The sequence below is a fragment of the Thermobia domestica genome, chromosome 1 (genome assembly GCF_964235325.1).
Source record: "Thermobia domestica chromosome 1, izTheDome1.hap1.1, whole genome shotgun sequence".
NCBI lineage: Eukaryota > Metazoa > Arthropoda > Insecta > Zygentoma > Lepismatidae > Thermobia > Thermobia domestica.
In genome coordinates, this window is record NC_137454.1 from 149,008,493 (window position 1) to 149,027,649 (window position 19,157).

Below are 19,157 nucleotides of genomic sequence, written 5' to 3' on the forward strand. Positions count from 1 at the left end.
TACTCTATTCCAAGTAGTATAGTGACGCATATGCTACTTGTAATATCATCATCAGAAGCAGCAACAGTATAATCACCATCATCATCATAGACATTCTGCCACTACTGACAGGTCACTTGTCGCAACTGACAAGTTTCCATTCTCCATGCTCCCCAGGTAACCTTTTCGTCTTCACGTACTTGTAATAAAGGGAGATAATTTATTACCTTTAGGGTTTTTCTAAGAGATAACTAACCTTTTTTTTTATCATTAGCACAGTCTATCAATAAAGAAAATTGAATCTAATTGACTTTAAGATTTCTGCCTTTATCTGTTCCCTTTTGTGTCGTTACGAATATATTTATATCTGTAAACGCACACACACACACACAAAATGTTCGTGATGTGTGAAAGAAGAAGGAAATAGGAAAACAAAAATTGAAACCACTTTACAAAAAAAAAAAAAAAGCTCCTCCACATTACAGAAAATAAATAAGAAAGAACTGAAATCCGAAAAGATCAACCTCAATAGAGAATGAGTTGAGTGCGTATTATTTTTCGCTGGTTACCGTGCACCGATTGGTTGCTGAAGCGAAGTTAGCTCCAGTCAGATCTCAATACAAAGGTTTCACACAATACGTAATACAAGGCAGTAAAGAAAAAGAAAAGGAAAATAAAAAACTCGAGTAACCAGAGGCTTGTTTTTTTTTTTCATTTATTTCTTATCCATCTACTAGAAAGCAGTGTTACCAGACAAAAACCTCCAAAATGCAATGGAAAGTTGAAGAAGAAAGAAGCCAAAGCAGCCTCCGGAGCTACATATCGAACTACGGGCTCGAATTACACTTTTCGAAACCAATTCCCGAATAGAAGGAGAGAAAAGAGAAAGACCAAGAGCAAAAGGAGGAACGAAAATGTAACGGGTGTGGAGAGAACAGAATTAGATAAAAGGACACTCCGCCCCTCTCAAACCTTTAAAGAAAGAGAAAACACATAAGAGAGTAAAAGGACATGAGGAAGATGGGAAACACACACATGTGAAAAGGGGGAAAAAGAACGTGAAACAGAAAGAGATTGGAAATCGTCTGTAGAAAAGTCGAGAGGTTGGTTGGTCTCTTTTTTTTTTTTTTTCTAAAGTTAGATTTCCGATCCTGTTTTTCTCACTTCAATTCGATTTTTGTTGGTGTGAAAGATAATGGAAGTACGGTCGGTATAGTGTAGAGAGACAATTGCTGCCGGCGCGTTTTCTCTTCCAATACCACTAATGTTGTTTTAAACTTATAGAATAGAATTTATACTTACAGGGGACAATTTTGATATCCCTGATAAAGAAATACTATACTATTGTAATAATGTTAGAAGTATCACTTTATGTCTCGTTCTGATCGCACATTAAAGTAAAATAGATTACTTAATAATGTTCAGTTGTGTAATGGTTTGTAAAATCATGGTAGGCACTGTATTATTACCAATTCCTCATTATCTAAATTGCAAGGGTCACAGTATCCAATTAGCACACAGCGTTTCCAGAAGTTACAATGGTCACTGTATCCTATTAGCATACAACGTTTCCGTAAGTTACAATGCTCATCGTATCCTATTAGCATACAACGTTTCCGTAAGTTACAATGCCCATCGTATCCAATTAGTACTTAACGTTTCCGTAAGTTACAATGGTCACTGTGCCCTATTAGCATACAACGTTTCCGTAAGTTACAATGCCCATCGCATCCAATTAGTACTTAACGTTTCCGTTAAATTGCAATGGTCACCGTACCCAACTAGCACATAACTTTTCATAAGTCACCGTATTCAATTAGCATACAACGTTTTCACAAGTTATATTGGTCACCATATCCAATTAGCACACAACAGTTCCATAAGTAACAATGGTAATCATATCCTAGTAGCACACGTTTTCACAAGTTACAATTGTCAGTGTATCCAATTAGTACACAACGTTTCCGTAAGTTGCAATGGCCACCGATCAGTACTTAATGTTTCCATAGGCTACAATGGTCATCGTATCCAACTAGCAAATATTTTTTCTGTAAGTTACAATGGTCACGGCATCCAATTAGCACACAATGTTTCCGTAAGTTACAATGGTCACCATATCCAATTAACACACTACATTTTCACACGTTACAATGGTCACTGTATCCAATTAGCACTTATGTTTCCAAAAGTTACAACGGTCAATGTATTCAAATAGTATACAAAGTTTTCATTAGTTATCGTACACTCATTAATATTTATCATAAATTAGCTAATATCATCATAATTTTAATACATTACGTGATTTCATGTTTTTTACCATTTACTATAAATTACTTCACTCTTATTGTAATATCACATAAGTTGTATCATCAACATTTATCATACTTCATAAAGCAGAAACCTGTAATTATTTGCCAATCAAATAATACACCTACAAATTACGGCGCCAATTTCTGAATAACTTTGGAGGGCATATTGAAGTACTTGTGTTTCGTTTTCTAAGCAAAGCTATCCATAGCTTAGGGGATCCAAGCCAACATTTTTAGGTGGCCAGGACTCCTTGACTCCAGGATAGGCGCTCCTGCCTACAAATTTACACAAATCTAGATCGACACAGACACAAATCTTAATAAAAATATTTCTTTTTTGAGTGCTACTTGATAGTTACTATTAATATTTTATAATTGCCATATAAGGCAGTGTAAGAATAGTTCGCGCACAATGATTCAACGAACTTGCATAAAACAGCAATATTGTTAAGAATGACGCAGTGTACAGTTGGGTACCTTACGCATAATACCAGACGCGCAGCTACTGTTGAAAGTCTGCTCTTAATTATGGCCGTTTTTTTTTCTTAAACTATTATGCGTGATCTCTCAAACGTGGATAGAGGAGATTAACCATGATGATGGTACTACAGAAACAACCTTGTTTGATGAAGAAAATATAAGATATGTTTAAAAAACATGACTCAACTGACAGCGAACATCTGTATGCTACTGCAAGATACATTGCTTAATGTTGGTAATACGAAAGTAATTATAAACTGTTACCAAAATAAAAAACAATCTTAAAATAGACCGTTACCTTAAGCAAACGCATTAATAAACCACACTGAAACAAACATTTAAGTCAGGCCCGTAGCCAGGGTACTAAGAAAGAGAATTTCGAAATCATTTTTTTTGAAGGGGGGGCTGACTTGTGTTCACCCCTTAAGCATGGGTGCTACATTCTAACAAACAACTGAAACTTATAGGGGGCAAAGATGTTCGCAGAGGGGGCTCACCCCATGCCCACCCTCTTGCAAGGGCTTGATGTGTCAACAAAAACAACTATAGTTATTACATACTTTCTCATTATGCTCCCTATATGACTTTACACATAATATGTTACTCATCCCGCATGCGCGATCTTTCCTACTATGTCGTTTAACTTCAATAAATGTCTGTGCGATATCTCATAATTTGTGATTGCGCGAACTGTCCTATACTGTCTTATAGTAAAGTGAATAACGAACCCGCATTGCTTGAGTGGAATTTTCCTGACTGGCGTTAAACTACCGTATGTACAAAGTTAGTTGTGATAATCAACTAACTCAAATACACATCACTTTTTGCGTACTTGCCACAACAACATTTCTATGAATTTCTACCGAACGCTTCGAAAAATGTACGCATTTAGTTTGCACAATTTACGCAAATTGTAAAACATAATTTTCAGTCTACAGCTTTTGTCAACATATCAATCAACGTGACTTCTCTATATGCAAGGTATCAATTATTCGTTCGTTACAGCTCGACATTTCTTTCCTTTCCTCCCACCTTGTTCTCGTTTGAACTCCTTTACCGTGCAATCTCTCCTGACGTTACCTTAAAGAATATTTAGAACTAGCTGAAATTCTCCGCGTTGCACAGGAGGAATAACGCTTTATGCACAATATGTGAAAATAAAGAACTGAGTAGAATGAATAACGAAGAGGAACGCTTTCGGCGTTGCTTCTGTCAGAAGATAAGAACTGAGTAGAGTAACGGAAAGAAGTGCTTTCGGTGATGTCTTATCAGAAAATAAGGAACTGAGTAGAATAAATAACGACATGTAACGCCTTCGACGTTTCCCCTGTCATTCCCGAGCCCCACGTAGCGTAGTCGCTAAATTTTTAAACTTAGATGCGAGCGGTCCTGGCTTCAATTCCAGATAGAGACAATCAGTCGAAAATATGTAACAGCTTTTTTTACAGTTATCCTGGGTTTTCCTCATTCATACCAGACAAATGCCGGGATGGTACCTAACATAATAGTCGCTTCCTTCCTTCCCCATTTCTTCCCTCCTCTCCAATTCCCCGGGCAGGGTGATCGCCGATGGACGTCATCCCTCATATATGTGATGGCTAATATGATCATAGCTGCCGAAAGCCCAGAAATCGAACTCCTAATCCCTAATCCTGACTAAACATGAGTTTAAATATGATTTGCACTTAGCGTCCCCGAAAACCCGAAACTGTGGATTCGACATTAATCCCAGTCATTTTTGATACTTTGTTTTGACTTCTTCTCATCCGCACTCATGCCGATAAGCACTAAACTTGGACTAACATAGCATAAAGAGTATCACTATTTTTCTTTACGACTCCAAAAACTACGAATTCGACACTAATATCAGTCATTTTCGATTATTTTTACAATTTCAGCACTCCACTCCACCCCTTTTCCCACTCCACCTAGGGGTGTCCCACCCCCATAGTACCAATTTTCAGATTGAAAGTAATATATGTATATCAAGTTGTTTTGTTTTTAATGAGTTTAGATACCGAACCTAATAGAGCCAGACAAAGAGGCGTGAGATCTGATTGCTTCTGTTATAAGTCTGATGATACGAGCTGTTATAATTTAAATTTAATTAAAGCTGAATTACACATCACTGTATATTTGGATTACACATGCAGAGAATTTGAAGATTATATACGAGAAACTACCAAACTCAGATTCCTGTCAAATACAGCTTCAAATAGATACCTCTATACTCTGCAATCATTATTTTGTATAATAGAATGTTTTAAACATTTTGTTATACATTCATACGTAATGGCCCTAAATTCAGAAAAAAAAAAGTATTACGTATTTATTTCCACGAACGCGTTGGCAACCTTAGCTACTGACAAGGGCACCCATGTTGTGGTTTCCAAGGGGGGGGGCAAGTATAAGTGATATTTCAAATATAGTTTTAAATTTTGCTGTAACTAATGTAAAAAATTCTATTGAGTTTTCGATATTCCCAAGTACAATTTCCTATAGGGGCGAGCGCCCCACCTTGCTCTCCCCCTGATGGGCGCCCTTGGCTACTGAATAGATATTTATGTGTTAGAAGAGTTCCAGGAAGGACACTCAAGCCGGTGAAACTATCTCATGAAATTAAGAAAAGAGTAAATACACTAGGGAAATCCAGTATTCCAATAATTGCACTCCATGACCAGTGTAGTAAGACATAATAACAACACAACATCAAGAAATGACAAAACTAAAGTGGTAATCATAATAAATTTACCTGTCAATGAGAGTTTTCGATTTCCTGAGCAGGATTTCAACATCTTGACTTTGCGATTCACACGATGACTTATCCAAAAGACTGCCATGAAGATTAACCTAGGGAAAAACAATAAGAGATTAATACATCGACATATATTGGTAGAAATTGTTTACAAAGTGTAATATTATAAGAAAGTATCAGTAATAATACACTAGATTCTCGCTAATAAAGCCTTCAGTAGTCCGGCCTCTCAGTAATCCGGCGCACATCCAACCAAAAACAAGTGCACAATGAATTATCGTGCGCATGCGCCACAATGCTTACATTAGTTAAACAATGCTTTATATACTGTACGTATTCGAAATTGTAGCATTCTTTACAGTTCGGTTGCGTGATAAAGCATGCCACCGTCGCGTATCATCATGGCAACAGTTAAAAATTAGGGACATGATTCATAGTGAGTGATACTACTCAAGGACTAAGTTTTCTTTGAAAATTAATGTATATTTGGACTTAATAAAGTATATGCTCTATGTTTTAAAATTATATCATTCGATTTAATAAAATACAGTACACTATATCCCCTATGTTTTCAAAATAAATAAAAAACAAGATAAATAAATAAATAAATGTCAGACATTCAATAATCCGGCACTTTCGCTAATACGGCATCCATATGTGACAGGAATGGCCGGATTAGCGAGAGTCTAGAGTATCTATAATTTTATGTCTATAGCAAGGGTAACCATATCCCAATTCCCATTTAGTAAAATTCTACTGATATCCTCTCTCCTTTACACGACAACATGTCTTTTACTTACATAATCTATACAGTTCTAGCAAAATGTTCATTACAAGTTTGACTTCACTTGAGTTATGTAAGCACTCAGTTCCGTTTTTAGTTCTGTTTCGAGTCCTATTTCGTAAAACTCCTTCTCTTATAGTAATCTAGGATGTATTGAGAATATGTGTAAGAAATTTCAAAATTCTACGCCTAGGAGTTTTTGAGATGTGAAAAACGACCAAAAAATCCTGTTTTCATCCTTAGGGACTATATTTTACTAAACTCACCCAGTCAGTAGAGTAAGATCGAGGGAGAACATTTATAGGCAAAATTTCAAATTTCTATAATAGTCAACAGTTTTGGAGATCTAGTGAGCAAAGGAAACGTTTCAAAGACCCTTTCTTTCCTTAGGATTCGGAAAATCCCGTTTTGTTTTCAATCTAGAAGTAGAACAATTGTAAAAAAAAAGAAAAAAAAAAAAGAAAGAAAGAAAATTTTAAAAAAATGAAGTACCCAATGTTTCGGAGATTCGTTGATGATGACTGAACAAGTGAATCAGCGCATACATAAGTTTATGCATTTCTTAAATTCCAAACTGATTTAAGTATTTCTATTAATTACCTAAAAGGCGTAGGAAACCTGCATTCGATTCCCAGAGGAAGCTCATATGTTTCTAATCCCACTTTAACCTGTAACTTCAAGGTTCGATATTAAAAGGGACGCTAAATTTCAAAGCAACTAATAACATCGATTCGTTACAATTAAAATTAACACACTTTGACCCGATCCCACCTCTTTCTATCATAGAAAAGAGAAATAGTAGGTCTTTGCTAAATTTTTCAACTTGTAAAAGAAATTGTTAATATTGAATTTATTTATAAACTATGTACTATTTTCTGTAAAATTACAAAGAATAACTGACAAGCATGTTACATGACATTATTGTTAAATTATAAATAAGGTCTTGTGGAATATGATTGATATTTAAATTAACAATGATTGATCATAATTATTACTACTTTTTGTGCCCAACCTCCGAACTGCTGTACACTACAGGTTACAATCGTACTTACTTAAAAGCCATATTAGTTTCCATTTGATATTACTGTCATTTTAGTTTTCCCATCAACCAACATGTGTTTCACAAATTTTAATGTTCAGTCTAAACACGGTTACGACACTTATTATAATGATAATCAGCAGAGCACGTTCACGGTCAGTATCATCGGGTGGTTAATAATTAGTTGGAACTATTTTGGAATAATTAAATTAAAACAATACAGTTTAGTAACAATTAAACGTCACAATATATTACTGTTGAAATGCGCAATGCTCAAATTCAATTATGCTTATAGCTCTTGTTCTACTTTGAAATATTTAAATTCGAATAATACAGTTTTTAAGTTGCAATTAAATTGTCACAAAAGTTTCAAATCAACAAATTGACTCATGCTAGCAAAATCTATTAAACGTTAAGTAGACAAGCAGCGCAAGTAGCAACTGTTTGTTTGTTTACTATTAGAAACTAGCATGACGTACAGACTTACAGTTTTCACTTTTATAATTAGGATTTTGATTGTTCTTTTATAACGTGTATCACGTTAGATAGTGATTTATCAAAAGTTTACGGCAGCTAATTTGGCAGTGATTTACTGTGAATTAACCAAAACAATTGGCAGTTTAATTGATTTATAGTTTAATAATTTATTCGAGATTTTTTCTGTACCACCAAACGTTTAACGTTACAAATATATTTAGATTATTGTTTTGGAAGCATTTTGAATATCCAATAACAGAATACGGTACTTTTGAGTAAAAAATAGTTTTTGTTCAGTTACAACCAGTGGCGTATTTAGGGGGCTTCTGGGCTTAAGCCCCCGAAATTTTATTTTCTATATTAAATTAAATCTCGCAGAATTTTCACATTTCCAGAAATAAAGTTAGCAAAGCCTCCCGAAAAAAATTGTAAATACACCACTGGTTAGACTTGATGCCATCATAAGAACTTATACAACTCTTGTGCATAGTCAGTATAGTATGCACTACGGTAGTAAAATTTTTCATTGATTCTTGACATGCATTTGAAAGTAATTGTATTTAAGCACTTGCGATTTTCAATTGTGACGTAATTTTGCTATTTTGGCCATTAGAATAAGCACGTTTTCCCTATTATTTGAATGTATTTTAAATGGAGAGATAATATTCAAAATAATTCAAGAGATCAATGTTTAAAGTTCCCCCCCCCCTAAAGAAAATTGAATTATTAATAAGGGAATAATGCAGTTTTTTTAAAATACTTTGTTTTATTCATTGCGGAGAACAATTAATGAGAAACACACTTCCAATAATAGATTTCTGTCAACAAAGAAAATAAACTTCAAGGGTCCATGATTAATAACTTAATTTGTTTGTGGGCAAAATTTGAGTACTGATCTCTTAAAATTGATTTAATTACTTTGAATATTGTCTCTCCATACAAAATACATGGAAAGATGGTAAAAGTACGTCCTGCCAACTATTGGTTAATAGTGCTTCTTTAAATTCATTTTTAAGGAATCTACTCTTTATCAAATTCTCTAAACCTGTTTTACATTTGGGTAATATTCCGCGACAATGTTATACGTTAAGATAGAAGCGCACTGACGAGGATAAATCGGGTTTGGACCACTAAAACTTCGTGACTTAACATACATTTGTATACTTTCTAAATAAAACTATACTTGTTTAATAGGGAAATGAATGATGTAGAGTCAAAATTTCATCTTACCCTTTATCTGTACTCCTTTTGTTATAAAAATCTAGTTCTATCATTTTTCTGAAAATATAGATAGAAGTATTTTACAATTACTTTTCGTTTTTTTCGGGTGCAAAATAATACCCTTTTAATACTACGTAGACGTAGTAGCTTGTAGAATTAGTACCTCTCCCAAAGCTTGTGCCCTTCCCACTTCTTTGTACTTGCCTACGTTAAGACTATGGTTTCCAATCGGTGTGTTGCGAAATTTTAGCATTTAAAAATCACAAAGTATTTAATATAATTAGTTACAATAAATTTTGAGACGGACTGTAGCAGTCAATGTCTCGAGGGGCAGCCACTGCATTCTAGTAGTGGTCAATGCTACATAAAACCACTACTTTATGGAAGTTTATAGGATTACATGTAAATGAAATGAAATCTTTCAGTTTTACGTCCCACGGTTATGCCGGTTAGACTAAAGGAGACGGTGATTATGAGAAATGAATGAAATGGTGGAATGAAGAAATTGGGACAACCCCGACAAAACCCACGAGCACGGTGTTTGTTTGTCCACCAGAAAGTCCACACGGCGCAAGCTGGGATCGATCCAGTGACCCCAAGCACTGGAGGTGAACAAGGATTACATGTATTTGTAGTGTAAAGCATTGTGTCCGTAGGTATTCTCGAAATTCTCTAGTTTCCTCTCACATTATCATTCCAAATAGTCGAAATTTTAAATACTGTAAGTTGCCTAATTCCCTTTATACTACTATATGTTAACTAATCACAGAGTATCATTTATCACATTAAAAGTAATACGTATAAAGCCGAATTAAGTTTACAGTAAGAAATAGTAATTGGTTGCCCATAGCTATCAGCAGGCATTCTTCCAGAAAATTTTGTTCGAGAAGGTGGTAAAATCTAAATCTGAGGAGACTACCCTAGAACTATTTTCTAACTACTCTGCACAAGTGTGACATGTAAGCCAAATGTAATTTATCTTAGCTCCGGGGTCAGAAGGGGAGGTTGGTCAACTTCGAGGGAACTTTTTCCTCCTGGAAGTATACCTGGAATAAATATTTGATAACAGCGTAGCGGAGGTTTGCTATAGGCAAATCCCTAGTCGTGCACACTATCCCTAGGTAGTTTGTGATCGATTGATATAGGCCAAGTCTATAATAAATAAGTAATACAATCTTAACTTTACTCTGTTGTCTATGTCCGAAGAAAACCTTCCGTCTGAAAATTATAATAGACTTGCATAAATTGTTCTTGCACCACAAAATGGCAAAGCATAGAAGAAAACTGTTTACTTAAGTTTTATTTAAAGATATAAATGACAACTATTTTTCCTTCTGTAGAACTTTTAAATAAGATAAACATAAAAAAGTACAATTCTCGAATAAACGAGAGACAGAGAGAGAGAGAGAGAAACTAAAAGGAAACAAAGTGTTCTCAATATACTGCATTATGATTATGATATCGTGTTTCCAGCATTTAATAGCTAAAGAAAAAGCTTTTTTTTTATTTTTATGAAAACAGAAAAAAATAATAAAAATAAAAAAAGGAAAGGAAGAAACTAAAGTTAAAAACTAAACGAAGGAAGAGTATATAAAAGAAGAAGTGAAAATAAATTACAGAAAAAAATCAAAAGAGATAAACGATTGAAGGTAATCAAGAAGAGGAAAATAGCAAAAACCGTTAGTATTGCTCTCAACGTAGGCAATGCTCTGAAAGCCTGAAGATAAAAAATGCCTTTTAAAAAAAAGGAAAAAACAAAAATAAATTCTATGTACTTACTCCCTAATATATCAGTGGAAGTATTGGATTTTTATATATATACGTATTTTTATATGTCTCTGCGAGTAAATGATGAGATCTATGAAGAACCTTATTTATTTTGAACTTGCAGTATCTAGCGAAAAGAAAGAAAGAAAAATAGCAAAAAACTAATCTAGACTACTTTAAAAGGAAAAAATTAAATAATTGAATAAAAACTGGGAATTGATTCTTTACACATGGCATCATTAAACTCTTCATTTGGAAACCAGCTGATTAAGAGAGCATGAAATGTGTTATATTTCTAATACTGTCGTGTGTGAAATATTTCGATAGGATTTACTATATATACTAAAAAACTTGAGCGTTGTATGGCCGCATGCCTTTTTTTTCTTTCGAATATATATATATATATATATATATATATATATATATATATATATATATATATATATATATATGTGTGTGTGTGTGTGTGTGCGTGTGTGTATGTGTGTATGTGTGTGTGAGAAAGAGAGAGAGAGAGAGAGAGAGAGAGAAATGGGGTAATTTAGATCTTCAAAGATAGGAGATCGAAACCAACATCTTTATTTGACGATCGTTAAAGGAAGGCAGTGAAAACATGAAGATATAATCTTATATCACTTATAGAAACATAATTTTAGTGACTGTGACAAAGATGCGATGCAATTTTTAACTTTTCTAGTGTGAAAGTTCCTACGTTTCGCCTTTCTATTAAAGTAATTTATATTAAATAATTCAGTTATTTTTTTCACTTTTTTTTAACTAACCATCATCACTAGAAGTATTTGTCCATTACTGATCATCACCAAAAGCATTCTTCTGTCAGTTATCATCATCACCAGACGTATTTTCGGTTACTAATCATTACTGGAAATGTTCCTCAATTACTGATCATCATCAGATGTATTCGTCCGTTATTGATCACCACTAGAAGTATTCCTCCGTTACTGATCATTATCACCAAAAGTATTCTTCCGTTGCTCACCATCATCACCAGAAGTATTCTCCGTTACTAATCATCATCTCCAAAACTATTCTTTCGTTCCTGATCATCATTATCATCAGAAGTAGGCCACTTACCATAAACTGAGAAGTTCCATGCCTTACAGTTGTCAGTTAATCTTTACGTGTTGACGTAGGAATTATTACTGCCTATTAATCGTAATTTGAGACTTAGAAACTATGGCATGCATAAGAATCAGAAGCCTTATAGAACGACTATGCCCATCTGTCTGTTGACAGGTATCAGAGCAAAAATAGTAAAAGAGATTGCAAGAAACGACTTTCTGCAATGGATACAGCGTCCAAGTGCAGATTTTCTCTCTTCCGTTTACCACATATTATGTAAAACCGATATAAGTCAACGTCAACCATTTTCGGTTCCATCGTTATTCATCATAGAACAAAAGCTTTAATGGATCCAAGACACTTGTTTTTAAGAGTCGATTCAGTCTGAAGAATATATTCTATGTTTACCTTTGCTTGTCTCCATTAAAGCTAGATAGAAATTTATTACTACTTCTGGTTTCAATATTGATTTTAGGATTTAGGATTTAGATTTCTGGGCTTTCGGCATCTAAGGCTATTTAGCCCTTCACGTTTTTGAGGGACAACGTCCCTCGGCGAGCACGCAATCCGGGGAAAGGGAAGGAAGGAAGTGGACTGGGACCTATAAGTTAGGTACCACCCTGGCATTTGCTTGGTGTGAATGAGGAAAACCTCATTCTGGGTGGCTGGCCTGAAAAAACGTTTTACACTTTTTCGACCGAGTGCCCCCACCGGGAATCGAACCCGGGACCACTCGCACCAAAGCCGAGAGCGTTAGCGACTACGCTACGCGGGGCCACTCAATGTTGATTTTCATAGAGCAAAAACGACAAGAGATAACGAGAAATGCGATACAGCGTCCAAACAATAATCTCTACCTCCACCCTTATTCTCTGTGCCTGGTGATAACCTATGATTTCTGATTTCAACCCTGGTCACCATAATGAAAAAAATGAAGAAAAAAATGTTAATAGATAGCTTAAAGCAGTTTTATGAGAGGATTCCGTATCGCAAGAGTAGATTCAATCTCTCACCTTATATTTCTATTACAACTGAAAGTTATAAAGCTATTACTTCCTATTGCAGTGTTCAATGTGCATACTTTGGAAGTCTATCACAGTTACACGATGTGACAAGAAATTCACATGATAATTGTTCCTCCTTTTCGTTTTATTATACTCTCTATCAACGGCGCCGACTTTCCAAACTTTATGTGGGTGCATATCAATGGCAGAACGTGTTATGTTTTCAGGGGAGTCTCGATATTTTTTTGATTGATTTCCTTTTAGTTAAAATATTTTGTCATAACGGCTGTGCTCGATTCTGTTCACAATACAGTTCCATTTTTTCTTGTCCGGACTGTCTTTGAGTAGACCAAAGACAGGCAAGGAAGGGAGGAGTGTATTGTTTGGATGCCTTTGCACAGACACATTTGAAATAAATAATTGGGTTTAGAGGTTAGAAATTTTAACTTCCATCTTAATGTTTTAATTGTTTATTATTTTTTGATAATGGCAAGTTAGAAATATTTATTTTATTTTGCTTCTATCAAACTAAAATTCTTGTGGGTGCGCCGCACCCACAAGATTATTTGTGTGGGTGTTGGAACCCCAGGGTACCCACGTAGTCGGTGCACATGCTCCCTATCACTCACTTTTCAACTTTAGGGTACGAACATGCCGAAGAGACCTCGCGATCGAGGTTTAAGTTGCGGTCGCTACCTCGATGTCTAGGTCGCGGTGGATGAAGGGCGCACATAGCGAGCAGGCTGCACCCTCGTTGTAAGTTCTCAGTTTGAGGAGAAACATTACTGTGACGCGTGTGAAATTATTCTGTTAGTGCATAAAAATTACTGCGAAACCACATTTTGAAATTGAAAGGACCAAACAGTTTATAAGCATAGATGGACGCGAGACGAGATATGAGAAATGCCAAAGTTTCGTCTCTTGTTTCGAAAAAAATATTTGAATCTCACTCTTGTTCATCTATATCAATAAATCAAAGACTTTTACATTTTTTTCAATTTTATGTGAAGAAATGCCCTCTTTCAGCACTCAGGCGAGAAATCATTTCCCAGTAAAATTACCAAAAAAAAAAAAAGTATGTCTTCAGGTTTAGAGGTGGAGGGGGTATTAACTTCAGCAAATGAAGTTTCGTCACTGCAATTCTATTATTCGACATTTTCTCCCTATAAATACGTGCCTGTCTTTACAAGTATTTCTTTACCTTATATTAGTAACGAATTTAGAAGAAACCCTTTTTATATTAATCTCGGAATTGGGGGGAAGTGGAGTTTTTAAGCATAGATATGATTAACAGTAGCTTCTTGTTTTCTTTAGAAATCCCACAATTTACGGACTCAGCCCGAAAGTCCCCTCTCTGTAACCGCCACTGTTTTATATAATAAGCTACAATATAATTCTCAAATAAATATTAATAACTTATCTCACATTCCCATTTGAGTTGCTATTTTCTTCCATTCTCTATTTAAAACGTGCCTATTATGATGTTGCTTATGTTTTTTTAATCCCATATTGTTGGAACATTCCTCACTAATTCTATTAATATGTCTTTCATAATCAAATTTAATGGTGCAACAAAACCTCTCGAGCATAGACACACACAATCCTCTGCAGACGAAATTCGAAACAAATGAAGACTTTATTCCGTGCAGCGCTTCAGGGAGAACCAATGAGAACACGAGCCATAGCGATGCTTCCGCTGAACATCGATGTAAAAACAAACTCGGCTGTTTATCATCGCGACCACTAATTCACCCTCGTGGTCGACCTCTATGTCGCGATGTAGCGTACATCTTCGGCATGCGCTCACTCATTTGAATACATGGGTTTGTGCCAGTATCGAGGGTGCGACCGCGATTTAAACTTCGACCTTGATCGCGAGGTCTCTTCGGCATGTTCGTACCCTTAGAATAGAATTTCATTTCAGTGAGGCTAAAGACGACCAAGTGTGATCCTTATTGAGAATAGCGTGCACGAGTTCTAGCGAATTCGAGTCTGAACATGACCGTCATTGAGATTAGTGAATGCAAGCCCCACTGAGAATTGTGAGCATGAGTCTAAGACAGTGTGAGCGAATGTTGCCACACTTGGTACAATTGTACCGACTTCAGCCCTTTTTGTCATTTATTGGCCTGTTGGTACCCCGCTGGCATTTTCAGCCCCTTTTTTTCAAAAAGTTAGAACAATTATACCCAATTTAGCACCATTTAACAAATACTTGCCACATTTTAAAAAGTATCAGTAAGACTTTTCCTACATCTCACGTTACTCATACCGTATGTTGGACTTAAAATTTCTGTTGAACATTCATTCTGTGACATTACACCGCATAACGCTACGAACTTTGTGTGGGAAATTCGTAATTCGAACTATCCCGGGAAACAAATGACGCTAGATGGGTGTACATGAAGGAGACGAGGAGGAAGCAGTGTGGTGGAAATTTTAGCTTGAAATCTTAAACAAAAAGCACAATATTCTTCTTACAGTCTATTATCCTTCTTCGGTCGTGAATAAGCGAGAGTAAGGAACAATAATTTATATTTCAATATTTTATTATAACGCACTGTTTACACACGAACTCGGAGATGATTAATTTGTTCCTCATTTCATATATTTTTTCATATGTGGTCATAATACCATTTTGGTTTATTGATCACCGAAATAGAGGTGCGTTTAGTTTCCTTCCTTACAATACATACCGAATATGATAACTGTTTTCCCTTTTAATTTGCGGCCTCTGTTATACTTCCTACGTGCGTGAAAAGTTTCAACTACTGCTACAGATGTTCGGAGTCCTCCTATTTGGATGTTTCTAAAAAGTAATTTTAAGGAAGTGCACTTTCTTGATAAGGACTCTTGGAAGAGAGGGGAGAGTGTTCTAGAACTTTACCTCTTTTAGTTTCGTCTTCGTGCTATAAATCCATGTATTACACTGATATAAATTAATGAATTTAGCCCTATTTTTCAGCCCACTCCAGAGCTAGGACTGTGGCAACACTGGTGTGAGCCCCGATTACTAAATGGCCATATCTGATTATAATACTTTATGATTGGCTTCCACTAGGTTTTTATGGAGTTTGATTTATATATTTACTCTAGTTATCCGTGTGTCCGTCAGTCTGGGAGGCAAAATAAAATCTCAAAAACTACTTGATGGATCATAATCAATTTCGGTCAGGATATGAAAGATAAAAAGTTAACAATCGGGTTCAACGTTGGAGGTGATAGTCAAACTGGAAGTGATAGAAATAACCACTTCCGATTTTAAATGTTGATCGCTATAGAACAAAATCGGTGATAGATACCGATAAGTAGTTTCCTACGATCGATTAAAAGTTTCAAAAAAACATTTCATCTCTGTCATTAACTTTTTACTAAAACAGGAAGTGCGATAAAAATCACTATAACTTCCTGTTTCAGTAGGCCTACTGATCTACATGAAGGAAAAATGTTAAGATGCGTGTATTGCGAGAAGCGAATATTTTGTAATGAAAATAATGTATAAATTCCACATAAAAAATAAGTAGACCCGAGTCCCAACATTTTAAGGGGAAAAGGAGACATTTTTCATAATTTCTTCCTTCACATTGAAAGTGGTGTTGCCTGTTGCTTGCGATCAAATCATGGGGAAACGATTGAACAGTTTGAAATGAATTTTAGATAGTACCCATCTTGAGCTAAATTTTTATCATGTTACTTTGATTAAAGGGCGTATCCTAAGGGAGAAACCAGTTCAAAATTTATATAAAAATATAGTATCTCAGGAGCCAACCAAGAAGAACTATACCCTGGCCGGTGAATGATGATTTCTGACAGCTCAGCTCGCGAGGACGACTGAGGAGTGCGGTGTTGCCATGTGTTTCCCGCGCAAGGGGAGGATCGTCTGCTTCCTCGTTGGGGATGAAAGGGAGTGAGTGAAAGTTTGGCAATGTGCGGTGGTTACCATGGAGACGCGACAGGTTCTGAGCCTAAGGTTGGTTGACCTGCTGTCTTCTGCTCGCTCGGCGTGGCCTTGTGCAAATCTGTCAGAAATCATCGTTCACCGGCCAGGGTATAGGAAAGTGAAACTCAGTATATAAACGCCTCACTAAAAGTAAGGGAACGTGCGTTTCACAGTTTTCTAAATTTTCCATTTTAGGAGAGGGAGAGAACATTTTCTATAATTTCTTTCTTCACATTGAGAGCGATATTTTCTATTGATGGTGACTGGATAATGGGAAAACGCTTGACCTGTTTGAAATGAATTTTTTAACATAGTTGATTCCTACCTCAAGCCGTGATTTTATCATGTTATTTTCATTACAGAGTTATCCTAATGGGGCACGGATTCAAAATTTCTGCAAAAAATAAAGTCTCTCGTGGGATTTTGGCATTATACTTTCATTCAAATACGTATCGATAGGTGGTGGAATTATTTTCCATAAACATTTGTCCCCGTACAAAGAACAGGTATTTCAACTAACATTTAATACACTTTGACTAGGTTAAATGACATGGAGCCTTTACACGGATTTATATTCAAGTGAGTAAACCCACCGTGATCGTATGGGGGACTACAAGCACAAAAAGCACGTATGTTATTTAAAAAAAGCCACCGCAGATAAAGATGTCTCATTTGTCATTACGAATTGTTTCTAATGGTCAAAACTACGTTGTGTGGTGGGAAGCAAAAGCATCTCTTAATAGCGTAACTTTGCTTCCGTTATCCAATTCTACTCCAGATTTAGTAAGTAAATAAATACGGTAGTTGGAATTCGTTAACAAAATTAAGGTACTGATTGGGCTTTTGTAAATCCTCAGTCTTAAATCTGTGTCCGTACAACTGAAGTATCACTTTTCCAATAATAAATACAATTTCTTTTCAAGTAATAAGTTGCTTGTTGTATATTATACCCATTCAACTCAAATATGAGTGCTTGGAAGAGACTGAAAATTTTCAGAGATGTTTTGAAGTATCTCCTCTTTCTCTTCTTTCTTCGTTTTCTAAAATAGCAGTTTACTTAACTTTAGTGAAACTGAAGTTGTGGATTTAGAGTCAAATAAATTAATTGAAAAGTAGTGAATTTGTAAAACAGTGCAATAAATTAATTGTGAAATAAATTAATTGTAAAACAGTGGTTTTAATTAATTTTGATACAGTATACTAAACAAGCTGTAAAGTAGTGAAATTCACTAATTGTGAAATAGTTAAAATATTAAATATTAATTATTATCAAGGACTAAAATCGGATACTTGAAAAATATTAAAATCTTCTATTTGTGAATTATGAAATAGTGAACTCAGTGATTTTGACGTTATGAAAATCAAACAATTGTGAAATAATTCTTATTTATTTTTTAAAACTCGCCGCATTTAACCAATAGATCAAATTGTAATACTAACTTATTTAATTAAACAACAAAACAAACATCAAATGATATTAGCAATAACTTGCAGAGTGAATTCGGCAGTCATTTTCTCTCTCTGAACAAATCGTTTTTGAATAAGAAACTGATAGGATTCGGAAAAGTTGAAACATGACTTCATTCATGCGCCAAATTGCTTTCGGTAATGATAGTGTCATGTATAGTATATTTGTACTGCATGTAGGGGTGACGTGACTGATATTTAAAGCTAACTACAACTAAATATTCACTGCAGTTACTATTCTCAAGAATTGGTAGTAGGCTTACTTATTTATTTATTAAACATTACTTTTGTATATCTATTAGCAATTACTTTTACATAACTAAACTACTTATTAATAGCATAATATATATATATATATATATATATATATATATATATATATAGATATAGATAGATAGATAGATACGGAGCTCGAGAGATTATTTTACTTGAAATTTACCTGAAATTTATCGTGGTGGAGCTCGAGAAATTTCTTCACTTTGATTGTGTCGTTGTTCCTGATGGCTCTCTCGAGTTGGCTAGCCTCCCATGTTAAGTCTGTGATGGATGACGTCAGACTGAAAAAAAAGAGGAAAAAAGTTCACAATAATTTTAATTTACCTTGACATAGCAAGTACGCAGGACTTTATTTCGGAAGGGGTCTTCAAATTCAATATCAGGATAAATTATATTAAAGTTTGTAAAATTGATCCTAAAATTAGGCCAAATTTATAGAAAAGTTTGGATTTCAGGTGGGGGCGTCCGGACACTAGGGTCGTTCTCCTGCGTACGTCTCTGACCTTGACTATGTACATAGCTGTAATAATGAACACTAATTTTGCTTAAAATATTAATTAACTCTACGAATTAAGA

General features: G+C 35.1%; 1 protein-coding gene and 1 non-coding gene across 2 annotated transcripts in view; both read right to left on the reverse strand.

The window, feature by feature from the left end:
- Positions 1–19,157, reverse strand: part of LOC145689995 (uncharacterized) — a 690,354-nt gene that overhangs the window by 542,543 nt on the left and 128,654 nt on the right. Inside the window, exons 3-4 of the mRNA XM_081764461.1 lie at positions 18,745–18,862; positions 5,521–5,618 (exon numbers count right to left, since the gene is read on the reverse strand). Coding sequence (XP_081620587.1) covers positions 5,521–5,618; positions 18,745–18,862 — 216 coding nt within the window. The remainder of the gene's footprint in view (positions 1–5,520; positions 5,619–18,744; positions 18,863–19,157) is intronic.
- On the reverse strand, positions 12,597–12,670 carry TRNAQ-UUG (transfer RNA glutamine (anticodon UUG)). Its single transcript has one exon. It is a non-coding gene; the product is annotated as a tRNA-Gln (tRNA).